This window comes from Diabrotica virgifera, chromosome 4 (assembly GCF_917563875.1).
Source record: "Diabrotica virgifera virgifera chromosome 4, PGI_DIABVI_V3a".
NCBI lineage: Eukaryota > Metazoa > Arthropoda > Insecta > Coleoptera > Chrysomelidae > Diabrotica > Diabrotica virgifera.
In genome coordinates this window covers 168,434,118-168,449,648 of record NC_065446.1, presented here as the reverse complement: position 1 = coordinate 168,449,648, position 15,531 = coordinate 168,434,118, and the positions used below count along the sequence as shown (strand labels likewise).

At 32.4% G+C, this 15,531-nt stretch overlaps 1 protein-coding gene across 1 annotated transcript in view; it reads left to right on the top strand.

The window, feature by feature from the left end:
• Nucleotides 1-15,531, top strand: part of LOC114339207 (ankyrin repeat and IBR domain-containing protein 1-like) — a 202,730-nt gene that overhangs the window by 160,872 nt on the left and 26,327 nt on the right. Inside the window, exons 12-14 of the mRNA XM_050649788.1 lie at nucleotides 1,692-1,857; nucleotides 1,917-2,321; nucleotides 8,054-8,425. Of these exons, the coding sequence (XP_050505745.1) occupies nucleotides 1,692-1,857; nucleotides 1,917-2,321; nucleotides 8,054-8,425 (943 nt within the window). The remainder of the gene's footprint in view (nucleotides 1-1,691; nucleotides 1,858-1,916; nucleotides 2,322-8,053; nucleotides 8,426-15,531) is intronic.

Genomic DNA, 15,531 nt, shown 5'->3' with positions numbered 1-15,531 from the left:
GCGGACCCTGTTGACTGCCGCTCTAAATAGCTCTACAGTACTGCATTCGAACCATTCCCTTAAGTTCTTAAGCCAGGATATCCTTCGTCTTTCCACATTTCCGTTTACTTGGATTTTACCTTGCATAATAAGTTGTAACAATGAGTATCTTTGCCCTCTCATCACATGTCCTAAGTATTCAAGTTTTCGTCTTTTGATAGTCAATATTATTTCCCTTTATTTCCTCTCCTTCTAGTTACTTCCACGTTTGACATTCTTTGAACACATGATATTCGTAGGATTCTTCTGTAACTCCAAAATTCAAAGGCGGCCAACTTATTCAGATGGAGTTGTTTCAATCCATAAAGAAAAGTAGAGCACACGTAACACCGAAGCATCCTTACGGTAAAGCTGCAGCTGGTAAAGTTCCAACGGAAAAATGCACCTAGTTACTCTACGGAGTAATACGACTATAAAATAAAAATGTATACCATTTTTATTCAGTTGCAATGCGAAGGCAAAACAATCTTACTTTTCAATTAGAATACGGAGTGCAGTCCAGTCCCTTGAATCGCGATTTTCGGCTCTTATTGGAGCCTTAATCGGAAGGAACGTAGGCACTGTTCTCCATATTTTAACTGATTCCTATCGAGAGGTTTTCCCACCCAGTTTTTCCTCGATACGAATCAGTTAAAATATGGAGAACAGTGCCTACGTTCCTTCCGATGAAGGCTCCAATAAGAGCCGAAAATCGCGATTCAAGGGACTGGACTGCACTCCGTATTCTAATTGAAAAGTAAGATTGTTTTGCCTTCGCATTGCAACTGAATAAAAATTGTATAGATTTTTATTTTATGGTCGTATTACTCCGTAGAGTAACTAGGTGCATTTTTCCGTTGGAACTTTACCAGCTGCAGACGGGGGATGTGAATTGCATAGTGTAGAATTCCTTCCCTCTCGTCTTCACTGCAGCATCCATTTGACTTGCAAATTGTAGAAGTCTTGGAGGTGTCACCAGGAAAGTGTGCCAATAAGTTTTCAATTTAAAAATCTTTTAGTAATATTTTTAATATTTTCAATATTAATAATTTACTATTAGGATTGAAAACTACTTCGTCTTTCAATGCCAGATGGCACTAGCCACCTACTATCATCACTTCAGTTGCAATGGGTGGGAAAACCTCTCGATACGAATCAGTTAAAATATGGAGAACAGTACCTACGTTCCTTCCGATGAAGGCTCCAATAAGAGCCGAAAATCGCGATTCAAGGGACTGGACTGCACTCCGTATTCTAATTAAAAAGTAAGATTGTTTTGCCTTCGCATTGCAACTGAATAAAAAGGGTATACATTTTTATTTTAAACTTTTTAAGTTTAATGAATGACGCACGTGCTATTTCAATACGTGTCTCTAATTATCGATAGAAACCTATAAATTTACATTTCATTACCACTATCCATAATTCCCCGCCGTTAGACCTATCGGAGGAGTATGGTAACCACCACTGTGACAGTTTAACAGTGACACTTCTATAAAATTCTCCCTAATTTATAGGTTTTTATCGGTAATTTCTCACTTTTACGGGTTTAATCTCTTTTTATTTCACAACTTATTATGTTTCCATCTTTTGCGTTATTTTGCCGGTTTTTAGCGCACTCATCACTGTATATCAAAATTTAATTCTCACTGTTTATACTTTATTTATTTTAGTCTGATCTATCTCAAACCTCCGAATGGTTAAAAGACTGTGAATGGCCTGAATACGATACAGACGAAGAGACTGATATGGGTGTTACTCACAAACATTTCCCCTGTACCTGTAGATCACCAGTGAAAGATCATCAGCGTAATTTAGTTTGTCCGCGGAGCTTTCGAAGTAGGTGCAAAATATAAAAAAAAAACATATTTTTGAATAAAACTTGTTTTTATTTTTAGAAGGTTCAGATTACAACATGGAACTCATAATAGCTCTAGAGATGTCACGATTACAGATGATAGAAGATAGAATGAAACAGCAGGCTCAGCAAACTCAAGTGATTACTCCTGATCCAAGCTCCAATAATAGCAATGAAAGTGGAGATGATCAACTTAAACTTGCTATCCAGCTGAGCCTTCAAGAATCTAGTATACCAATTTGCAAACAAAGCGAATTAAAAAGAACTACAATGGTTAAAACTAATGCGGAGTTAACAGTAGATTATTTTTTAAAATCTTTAGCAAACCATAACATAGACCTTAAAGCAATTCAGAAATTAAAAGAGCAAGAACAAGTAGATATTATATTACCTCCTGCAGGTAACGAAGATGGAAGGTTTCAGATTTCTGATATTCATGAAAATGGTATGTACCTATGTTTGTTCATATATTTAGGTGTTATTTGTTATATTCAGGAGTTCCTATTAAGGAATTTGTTTTCATTGTACAACATAATAAATTATATTATTATCATAATGTATGTATTATCTATAATTGAGTGAAATACTATTTAGAATTATTATATATGGAAATAGTTTCTGTCCTTGTGGGATAGGTAATCACCGGAGGGACCGCAGACGTTCGGATACAATTAGCGTCTCTTTGCACAGACAATGACGTCGACTTTGCAAAGTAACACGACACTTACTGAACACACACACTACACATTACACCTGAGTTAGTAATAAGCTATACAATTACGTCGCTAAAGGTTCTAGTTCTAAACCAAGGCCAGAATCAGAGAAAAAAATTATTATATATAGTCCATTGAAAAGTTACATTTAGGGTTGCATTTCTTAGAGGAGTCAATTTTATTTTTTTAATGTGTAGGGGGGTTCAGTAGAAGCTTAAGTTCAAGTTTTTGGAGTCGACACCCTTGTCCCCCAGCCGCCATATCGGAAAAAGCAGTGCAAAGGGCTTTAGCGCTGTATCTCCTAAACTGGCAATCCTACAGAAAATTTAATAACACATAAAATGTAGCAAATTAAATTTTCTCAAATTTTATATCTATTAATTTTTATCGTCAAGTGACCAACAAAAAAGTTATCAACAAAAATAAGAGCAAATTTTGTAAGAAGTTTTCTTTTGGAGGTTATTACTTTTTTTCTGTTCATTTCACAATAAAATAACATCATAGCGATTTTGTAGAGGACTTTTCAATGAACAATTTTCACTATAAACTTGTTTAATTTTATTTATTATCTACCTAGGTTTTACAGCGCTCCAAACTTGACCAAATTCTCGAATTCTTATAGGAATACAATAAAAAAAATACTTTTCTATCTATACAGGGTGTCCCAGAAAATAGTGCGTTCCTTTAAGGTATGGAGAGAATATGCAATTTGGAACAAAAAAGTCCTATACCATTTTTTTCTAAAGTTAACCGTTTCCAAAAAAAGTTAACATTGTTTTCCATATACCTTTATTTTAATGTTTGGAAATTTTAATAAACTGGCAACATCGTACGCACTACGGAATAATAACATAATAAGAACTCGTTTGTGATTGTACAGTATTTAAAATAATCCAACCTAATAGTAGGTAATACTTATGTATTTACTATTTGTTTACTAAAATTATTTTCTTTTGAAATGTATTGAAATACCTATTGCATAATTTTAAACGAATTACACATCTTTTAACATAAAAACACATCTTTTAACTGAACTAGTATTATGTATTTAGTAAGGTTTAAATGTGTTGAATGCTGAGTATTGCTGAGGGCTTTAACTGAATTACATAGTGTTCATAGTTTACAGTGGAACTTAAATACACCTGTCTCGGTAATTTGTTTATTTGTGAACTGAAATAACTAAGTTGTACTTACTTGAAAATAATTATTATACCGAATAGATGTTTCAAGTAACCTTTCACAAACACCATTCATAGGTAATAACATAATAGGTAATACACTCACTATTCGAAAACATTTTCGGCATTGACACTAAACAGGATTCTTTAAAACTATCTGTTTACTATCTATCTTCTATCTATTATTTACATGGGACTGTATATGCTTAAATTTGCGTACCGCACATAGTTGTCAGATTTAAATTTGCCTACCAAAATACATTTTAATTTTTTGGTCAAACGGTTGCATTTAGAAAAAAATGTTATAAGAGTTTTTTGTTCTACATGGTGCCTTCTACCTATACCTTTAAGGAACGCACTATTTTCCGGGACACCCTGTATATTAGGCGAGCGGCATCAACCCAACCGTTATGCCGACCACGAAAATCAAATTTAAGGTGAATGACCAATTTTGGTCTATTTTTATGTTATTGAGGTCGCTGAAGCCGTATATGAAGTTTATTTTTATCTAGAGTTGGTGGAACATGTTCAAAAATCAAATTTTATAAAAAAATTTCAAAAATCAGTTTTGATGATTTTTCAAATTTACCTCGCTGTATCTTTCGTCGCTGTAAATATTTCCTTTTGAAGATTGTACTGTGTCATCTTTGAAGTATGTAGATAAAAATGAAATTTGTCCAAAATGTTTAGACACATTAAAAAAGGAGTTGTTAATTTTTAAACATTTTGTCATCATAATTAGTTAATTTCATGTTTACTTAAAAAAGTTGAGTGACAAACTTTTTAGTTTATAATCTTAACCGACATAACAATAAAATATAATTGATGAAAAAGTTTTTTGGAAAATTTTAAGTCAAAACCTACAATAAGAAAAAAGTTATGTTACTTCATAGACAAGCGGCACACCCCAAAAAACGCTTATATCTCGAGGTCCTGACCACGGTTTGGTGAACGACTAATTTTGATCATACTTTATGATTTTGATATCAAAAATCGTTTTTTTGCTCTTCTTAAGAATTTTGCATTTAGCGGGTGAGTCATTCTTCTTCTGAACCGGCGAATTTGTCCTCAAACAACTTCTTGGGCCTTTTCTATATATGCTTAGGGTTATAAGTTTTATAGGGGGGAGAAAGGTCAAAAACAGATTAGTAATAGCATAAAAATGTTAAAATAATAATAAATTGGATGAATAAAATATATATATAGATCGGAAAGTAAGTCTAACGTTTGTTTTTATTGTATCCCTATGACCATTCGACAATCTGGTAGAGTTTGGAGCGCTATAAAACTTATATAAATAAATAGATTTAAACAACTTTATAGTGGAAATTGTTCGCTGAAAAACCCTCTACAAAATTGCTATAATGTTATTTTATTTTAAAATGAACTGAAAAAAAGTTATAACCTCCAAAAGGAAACTTGTTAAAAATGTTTTCCATATTTTTGTTTATACCTTTTTTGTTGGTCATTTGACGATAAAAAGTAATGGAAACCGAATTGTAGAAAATTTAATTTATTTTAATAAAGTTATTTTAAAAAATTTGTAATTTAATTTAATAGGGTTGGTACTTTACGAGTTATAGCGCGAAACCCCTTTGCACCCCATTTCCAAGATGGCGGCCGCCAGACAAGGGTGGCGACCCCAAAAACTTGAACTTAAGCTTTTACTGATCCCCCCTATACATTAAAGAAATAAAATTGACTCCTTTAACAAACGCAAGGTACGGCTTAAAAAATGTAACATTGTAATGGAGTAATAGTAGTTACATACATTATATTGACTAACAGACAAGAGAACGAAACACAACGAGGTAGTGGGGTAGCAGGTGAGGCATTATAGGGTATTTTTATAGAAACGATAATACCTTTTTGTATTCAAAATATAGACTTTTAATTGTTATGTGTCTTAAAATAAAATTAAACTCACGTGAACTCAACTTCGTGATATAAAATGTTGAAAATCAAAGGTGTTGTCTGAAAATAAATATAGTAAAAATAAAAATCCGCCGACTATGTGAATCGACGACATAAAAAGAGTAGCGGGAAACTCGCTACAAGCGGCCCAGTATACAGAACACTGGAAAGAACAGAGGGAGGCCTATATCTAGTAGTGGACACGATTGGCTCAATGATGATGATGAAAGATAAAAATAACGACAGTGGATAGGCAATTCATTATCCACATATAACCAAAATTGACAGGTTGTTTCATCTGGGATCATTGATCATAAGCACAGACAAGTTCCACGAGGAGAGCAAACGTAGATATGATCTAGCCAAGATCGCTATAGAAAAACTGCAATATTTTAATAACCCTAAAAATGATTTTGGTGAACTCATAAATATTTCCACTACTGCCATATGGATCTAAATCTTGGACAATAAGAAAATCAGAATGGACAAAAATTGGCGCCACTAAAACCTTCTGCTGGAGCAGAAGGTGGCGAATTACATGGACCGACCGTATATACATAAGTACATAATATATTCTAAAAAAAAATAAGATTAGATACATACGTAAGAGCTTCTCCAACAAGATCCAAATAGAACAATTAAAATATTTTGGACATGTTATGAGGTCAGACATAAACCATAAATATGTAAAAACATGATTAAAAGGAAGGCAGAAACCCACGAAAAAGGTCTCCAACGAGATGGATTGACCAGATTGCGGGAATTTGCAAAAGAGCTACGGACCATACATGATATCACGACGACAACTATACCCCCTCCATGGTTCAAGACTTGTAGAAAAATATTTATTCACAAGTAATAAACATTTGGAGTAAAAAACAATGGAACAAGTTGCTCATCTACCGTTATGTTTTTTCCTGGTAAATAATATTTCTAAAAGTTTTGGTTGACTTGATTCCACACATCGCGTATTGCTGCTAATTTGTCGTTCCTTCTTCGTTCAGACCTCGTGTTTTTATCGTCAAATCGAACAAATTTTAGCAAATTTTTTAATCGTTTTAACCCCATGGTAGCTTTAAATAAAGTAGATCCATAAAACTTACTCCAAAATATATCTACATTATGGATGTTGGCACTTAGGTGCCCTGCAGTTAGTAATAGTCCAATAAAGGCATATAGCTCTGTAGAGTCGCAATATTTCCAGTTCTCTATCTCCAGGACTTTTTCGGCTTCTTTATTTGTTCACTTCACTATTTCGTTCACAATTTTTTCGTCTACAAACAAACAAAAGGAATCAACAGGAGCATCTACACTTTGACCAAGGGCTAACATTACTTTGTGCACTTTGCTTTTTATTATGGTTGTGGTTGACCCTTCCAGTTAATTCCATCCTTAGTTTCAAAAATTACACACTCTGAAATCTGGGAACTTGTAGCTGCACATTCTTCTTCATTATCACTCAATACTACTTGCTGATCATCCTCTTCACTTGCTTCCGAACGATGATCTTCAATTTCAGAGTCACTTTCAATGCCACCTACTTCAGGAGATTCTTCATCATCGGAATCCCATAAATTACTAGCAATATCTTGCAGTTCTGCAGCTGATAATGACATTTTATTCGCACTATCTACTTTCACTGTAATTCAATATAATTTTAGGAGCTCAGTCGTCGACACTAACATCGATATCAAACGACTGATAGCAGATGCATTATTCATTTCAAAATATGTGTAGGTACCTACCTAACAATATTATTGCATTCCAACAATAATTATCAGTTTTTAAAATTCATTTAGAATAGATAAAACACCTATTGTAAGCATCTCTTTGATGTTCACATCAAAGGGATGTTTCCATTGTTTGTACACGTTTAGACTTTATTATTGGATTTCCGGAATAATAAAAGTTGTTTAGATAATCCACACAAACATTACCTGACTGCCAGATTAACTTCTGTAGCAAATATTTAGACTTTAGATATAAATACAGATAGGGTCCGACGGCCCCGTGTTGCCCCTTTACGTGAAAAAATCCTTTCGACGCAATAATTTCAAAAATGATAATGAATATTTTGAATAGCTCATGACTATGTTGAAGGAAGCATACTTCTAAACAAATTCAGTAATGCATAAAATTCAATAAATAAGATAATAATTATGATAAAAGAATTGGCGTCTCTGGCCCGTTGGGCCCACCTTGCCTGTATAAGGGTTAACATGGTTGTTTCTCTAGATTGTAGCTTTAAATAATTTGCCTTTGTTAACAAATGCGTTTAAGATGTTTCTTTCGCTAGATGGTATATCTAAATTATTTTCCTTTCTAACAAATGCTTTTAACTGTTTATACATATGTCTCTGAAATAATTTTAGGCTATGCTTTTGAAGACGTTGATGATGAATACGATTGTGATGTAAGTTTAAAACGATCTCATTCGACTGGAGATCTGTGTGTACGTAGAAGTAGTAGGGCTAGAATCCGTACAAACATGGACGAACCACGTTACCATTTAGATTCAGACCACAGCAGTCAGCACGAAGATAAGCCAGAAGATTTAGTACGGAGGTTGATGGCACTACCGGCTGCATCTATACGTACAAAACAATTTCTTCTTCTGCACACTTCCTATCCTGAAGAAGACAGCCAAGGACAGAGCTCTGTAGAAGACACTACTACCTCTGATTCCATAAACGCTGATCCGGAGAGTTTATGTGCAACGAAAATCACACAAAAAGAAAGCCCAAGTAAGTACTATAAAAAAATAATATAATATAAATCATCGTCGTCAAGTAAAAAATCAAAACCCAAAATAATACCTATCCTACCATGTTCATTATACGTGTCAATCTTTCTTAATATATCTAATATTATGTAATAGATTTAAACACAGAGTGTTAATTTAAAAACGTACCATCCTCAATAATTCGGTCCCTATAAAAAATTTAAAAATATTCAAGAACACGAGAAATTTAATTGTTAGGGTGAGATTTTGTAGACCATTTTTCAACTACTAAATCACATCAACTCTCTAGCGGGAGCGGACGCATCCTCCAAAATATTTAATGAAAAGGGAGGGTTGAGTGATACCACATTTTAACGTCAGTTCAACTGCCTTTTTAAAAATACCTCTTCTTGTTCAGCCTGTTTGCATCCACTCATAGACAAAGGCCTCCCCATGAGCTCTCCACTCTTCTCTGTTTTGTGCTATTTGGTGCCAGTTTCCCCTAATTTGGCTTTTAGGTCGTGTAGCCATCGTTTTTGTTCTACTACTACGACTGTGTTCGCGTAGTCTCCAATGTACAATGTTTCTCGTCCACCTGTCTTTGTTTTGCCGTGCCACGTATCCTACCCAGTTCCATTTGCGCAATTCTTCCAATTACATCTTCCACCATCGTCCTGATTCGCACGTCCTCGTTTCGTATAAATATGTTCTCTCAGAGATACTCCCAACATAGCTCGTTCGATTGCCCTGTGTGTTGTTAGTCTATTGGCTAATAACTGTAAGTGTCACGGACTCCATTCTATAAGTCATAACTGGTAGAATACAACTGTTGAATACCCTTCTCTTTAGATTTATTTGTACCTTCTTGTTTTTCAACACATCACTGAGTCTTCCTACTGATGACCAAGTCATTTGGATTCTTCTAGTTATCTCTGCCGTTTGATTCTGTTTGCCTAGTTTGATCGTGTGACGATCAAACTAGGCAAACAACAGTGACGTGTGAGATATACAGGGTGATTCATCTTATTCGCCTCGGTGTCTGTACGGAAAACCACTTAATATTTTAAAAAAATTTCTTCACAGAAATATACACAACCATTAATACTACAATCCAAAGATAATGTGAATTGTACAGGGTGCTCCAAAAAAGAGTGGTATATCAAAGTTATATTTTTTCTTATGGAATGCCCTATATCTGATGACATTATTGAATTTACCTTAAAAAATAAACTATACTTTCATAAAGGTTCCCTTTACCTAAATACAGGGTGTTTTGATTTATTTCGATTTTTATAAAAATGTAAGGTTTTAGAAAAGAATAAATATCTACGAATCTAAGAATCAGTAACAAATTCTTTCTTGGATCTTAATAATAGACTATTTAGCATACTTAAGCAGATGTTTATTGCAACAAAGTTTCTTACAGGGTGGCCAAAATATGAGATTGTTTTATTAACAAATTGAAGCTGTAACAACTTACTTATTTTAAATGGAACACCCTGTATTTTACTAGTCTATCGCGTAGAAAATTTACTTAGCTTTCAATTTGTATTAGGGTTTCCTCTACCTATCTTTTTACAGGGTGGTCAAAATATTAGATTGTCTTATTAACAAATTCAAGCTGTAATACCTTACTTATTTTAAATGGTACACCCTGTATCTTACTAGTCTATCGCGTAGAAAATTTATTTAGCTTTCAATTCTTATTAGGGTTTCCTATACCTATCTTCCTTCATTTTTTAAATATTTAAGGATTTCCTAATTTGTAAGCTTTAAAAATTAGAATTAAGTACCTATAATATCGTGGTTATGTACAACCCATCACCAACACCGGCAATATACTTAGACAAGATACTGTCATTAATAAAATTTTCATTGTTATCATGTAATCATACAGAGTGTTGTATTATTTTAGTTGATTTTTGCCTACATGTAACATTGAATAATATGTTTATATTTATATTAAACTGCATCCCTATATTAGATTCTGTATTCTGGAAGATATTTAAATTAATACCTATCATTCATTTCGTATAAATATTTCCCATATCTTAAACCGACGGTTATTAAGTAAATTTAAAAACACCACTTTTTGTTTGAATCTTTGAATCGCAATTACAAACAATTAAATGCAATGGCTACTATGACGAAAACGAGCCTATTGTACAAAAATATGTAAAAATGAGTATTTACAGAATATCATGGGAATTTATATTTACAGAATAATATGTGTATTGAAAATGTTTACATGGAATTGAATAGATTTTAAATATCTTCCACTATAAAGAATAGAATATCGAGTATGTCATTTATAATAAGAACACTCTGTGTGATTAAATGATAAAAATGTGAATGTTATTAACGAAATTATCTTGACTAAAATAGCTAAGTATATTGCCGGTGTTGGTGATGTGTTTTACATAACCACGACATAGGTAGCTAATTCTGATTTTTAAAGCTTACAAATTAGGAAATCTTTAAGTATTTGAAAAATGAAGGGAGATAGGTATAGGAAACTCTAATAAGAATTAAAAGCTAAGTAAATTTTCTACGCGATAGACTAGTAAGATACAGGGTGTTCCATTTAAAATAAGTAAGTTATTACAGCTTGAATTTGTTAATATAACAATCTCATATTTTGACCACCCTGTAAGAAATTTTGTTGCAGTAAGCATCTGTTTAAGTATGCTTAATAGTGTTTTATTAAGATCAAAGAAAGAATTTGTTACTGATTCTTAGATTCGTAGATATTTATTTTTTTCTAAAACCTTACATTTTCATAAAAATCGAAATTAATCAAAACACCCTGTATTTAGGTATAGGGAAACCTTATGAAAGTATAGCTTATTTTTTAAGGTCAATTCAGTAATATCATCAGATATAGGGCATTAAGAAAAAATATAACTTTGATATACCACTCTTTTTTGGAACACCCTGTATAATTCACATTATTTTTAGATTGTAGTATTAAAGGCCCTGTATATTCCTGTGAAGAATTTTTTTTTAAATATCGAGTGGTTTTCCGTGCAGAGACCGAGGCGAATAAGATGAACCACCCTGTATAAAATGAGGACGTTTAAGTTGGAATAAATTCATTATATCGAGAATGGGTGAACTTGGACAGAAATCCTGAGATAGGTCAAATTTTATTTTTAAATTATGAGTTTTTGGCATATAGATATATCATGCTAGTCACGTCATCTATCTGGACGTGGTGACGTAATCGATGATTTTTTTAAATGAGAGTGGCGGATGTGTGATGGTTTAGCCACTTGAAAGGTTATTCAGTTCTCTATTCAGTACTATAAATAATAATCTAATTATTTATACAAGGTGGTCAAAAAATATTTTTTTTTAATTAAATTAATAATTGACACAAACAGAAGAATGTAGGCGATTCATTTAATTCAAAATACATTTTACTGCTGTGAGAAAACAGATAAAAATATTTATTTCACAAAAATAATACACCTTGCATTTCGCTTACCTTCAATGTTCAAACTGCTAAGAGATAGGTGGTGGCAGCTTTAGCATTGAATTTAAGCAAAAATAATATTTATTTCGTCAAATAAACATTTCTTTATGTTTTCTGACAGCAGTAAAATGTATTGTGAAATAAGTAAATTGCTTACATTCTTCTTTTTATGTCAATTAATTTAATAAAAAAAATATTTTTTGGCCACCCTGTATAAATGATTAAGTTATTGTTTATATTACTAAATAGATAATTGAACAATCTTTCAAATGAGCTATCACACAACCCCTAATCTCATTTAAAAAATCGTTGATTACGTCATCACGCCCAGATGGATGACGTCACTAGGATGATATATATGCCAAAAAAGTCATAATTTAAAAATAAAAATCGACCTGTCTCAGGATTTCTCTCCGAATTGACCCATTCTCGAGATAATGAATTGATTCCAACTCAAACGTCCTGACTGTATACTCTTCGACACTTTCGATTTCACTTCCACCTAAGTCGATGGTGATATTTTGATTTGTCATCCTAGGCTATTGATTATGTATTTTAGAAAGGAACTACAACGTTAACGGGGTTTTATTATTTTAAATATTCAATGGACCTCTAAATATGAAAAACCCGTGGAGTGCTACCATTTAAAGGGGTGCGTTTTTGAGAAAGGGGTGAATTAGTCCCTAGGGACAGGGCGAATTGGGGTGAGTTCTATGCACTTTTGGTGCAAACACGTCTACAGGAAAATTATTCCAGGTTAAATTTACTATGGGAGGATCATATTTTAAAGCAAAAAATATTTTTTTACAAAAATATATTCAAAATAATAGCAAGAAAACAACACAAAAGATAGCAATTTTGTTTTTTTTTTTCCATAACTTTTTTTTCACGGGGATATAACTATAGACATTGCTTCACAAAAAGAAAGCTTCCATCCTTCCTCTTTAAAAGGGCGTTTGGTAGAAGTCTCTATGATTTACAGTTTCCAAAATATGATTTTTCCAAATTCGCCACTCACAGCGATTTTGGCCCATTTTCCTTGTTACTTGTCAAACATTGTTCTGTAACTTTTTTTCTACGTAGCTTTAGGTGTACGAAATGTCACATTTATTAGAAAGAAAAGTCAATTACCTTTAAAGTAGTCTATTGTAGAAGGCTGTATGACTATTTTTAAGCAAGCTATGGTTGTTCAAAGTTTTATATTTTTAATGATTTTTGATATATTTTATGATTATTTTTAAATTTCTCATTATACCTTTGTTTATTGTGTATTTAGGTATATACATTGTAGAATAAAGAAGAAAGCATGTTTTCTTTACTTTAAAATAGTTTATTGTAAAATTTATAGGACTATTTTTAAGGCTATGGGTACATAATTCGCAAATATTTTACGTGTATCCCTACTTTTTCTGTCTTTACACGGCAAATTACGTGTAGTAAAATTCACACTGGTGTGGATATGTAAACATTACTAGAATGTCATTCTACTTGAAAATGTCATAATTAATTTAAAGAGATGGCTTTTGAATGTTCTTGGATAACTGTTATTTTTATAAGTGCAAATTATTAATTCAGTTAATAAATGTGATAATTTTTTCACTAACTATGTTTTCAGTGATTGTAATAATTTATTTGTACAACAAAAACTAATAATCAATCGAGAAAAGAGGAAAAGTGTTAAAGTGATTTTTTAATAATATGTTGTTATTTTGGAACGCTTACAATTTTGAACATCTCTAACAACAAAATACTTGGATCACAGGATATATCTGATGTATTCTCTGCTTGGATCTTTCACAAATAATACACAATAAATAACTTTTTATTAAGTTCACGTCTTAAATCAATTATTTATCAAATACACTATATATCAATAATATTTAATCAATTTCTCAAAATATTCCCGATGCAATGTCAAATATTTAAAATTGTCACTGATTGTCAGTGTCTGACTGACAATATATGCTGACAATATTATATTCGGTTGAGTGCGTTGTAAGACAAAGACAGATTTGGAAAATATTACCACGGCATTGTGTTCATTTTTTTCAATGTTGTTCTGAAGCTATTTCCTTGTGGCATTTTTATGATTAATTATTTATATGGGAAATAAGCCACAATTAAAATGAAAAAAATAATTTTATTAACGTTTCGACGCCCAAATCGGGTGCCGTTTTCAAAATACAAAATATTACTAAAATAAACTAAAGTGTTGTTGCTAAGCAAAAAAAAATTCTTCTAATAATTTATTAACACTTTAGTTTATTTTAGTAATATTTTGTATTTTGACAACGGCACCCGATTTGGGCGTCGAAACGTTAATAAAATTATTTTTTTCATTTTAATTGTGGCTTATTTCCCATATAAATAATTAATCATTTTTTTCAAATCCTGAAAAAACCAATAAATATTTTTGAAAAATTTAAACGCAGAATGAAAGACTAAATTATTACCGAGGGCCGAAAGTCCCTTAGAATAAATAAAAAGTTTATTTTGAATGAGATATTTGAATTTAAAAATCACACTAAATTTTCTCTTAGTTTTTTCACCCCTGTAACTTATTAAAATAAACATTGTAGAAGTTCTCAGGGACTTTCGGCCCTCGCTAATAACGTAATCTTTCATTCTGCGTTTAAATTTTTCCAAAATACTTATTAGTTTTCTCAGGATTTGAAAAAAATGAATCCCCATTTGAATAGCATTGCAGCCGAAAATACGTTCCGATCCTCTTAAGCAAGATATGCTTTTTTAAAATGTGACATATATACATGCAATAGGTCTTACTAAGTTGGAACCATATTCAAAACTTTTTTATTACATATTAACTTTATAAAAAAAAACTTATTCTTTATAAAATGCTTTGCATAGTCCAAAACCTAAGATGCAATCATCAGATATACAGTTTTATCAGTTTTTTTTTTTTATTATTAGAAAAAGAAGTCGCATCCACCAAAAGGTTATTAGCGACGGAACAAAATATAAATAACAAAAGTAAACAACTACAGGTTGTACAGAATGTTTATGGATTTTAGATAATTAACTATATTGTCGCAGGAATAGTTTTGACCTAGAGCCTGTGGTAGAGCGTTTGGGATCTTGTAGCGCTGTCTTTCTTGGTCATATTTACTACAAACTATTAAAAAGTGTTCGACTGTTAATAGGACGTTACACTGATCGCATATAGGTGGATTACTCTTTGTGAAAAGGTAAGAGTGCGTTAACCTGGTATGTCCTAGACGTAAACGCGCAACCGCAATTTGTTCTCGTCTATTGCGCGACGATGGAAACCGCACTGAGACACATTATTTTTTATTTTATTTAACTTAGAATTAGATTGAGACCACTCATTTCGCCACAAACACACTTTATTTTTAAAATAAGCTTTTAAGTCACTGGAGACACACTTGTCTATCGGCTCCGAAAAATCACTTAAAATTGCCTCTCGTGCAGACCTGTCAGCTTCTTTATTTCCTGTTATTCCGACGTGTGAGGGAACCCATACAAATTGACCGCTTCTTCCATGTTCATGAGCTTGGGAAAGCTGGTATTTTAGCAACTTTTCAAAAGGATGTTTCGGAAAATTGTGTTTTAATGAGTTTAGAGAGCTAAGGGAATCTGTTATGATCAGGGCTTTGGTGAGTGTAAGCTCGTTA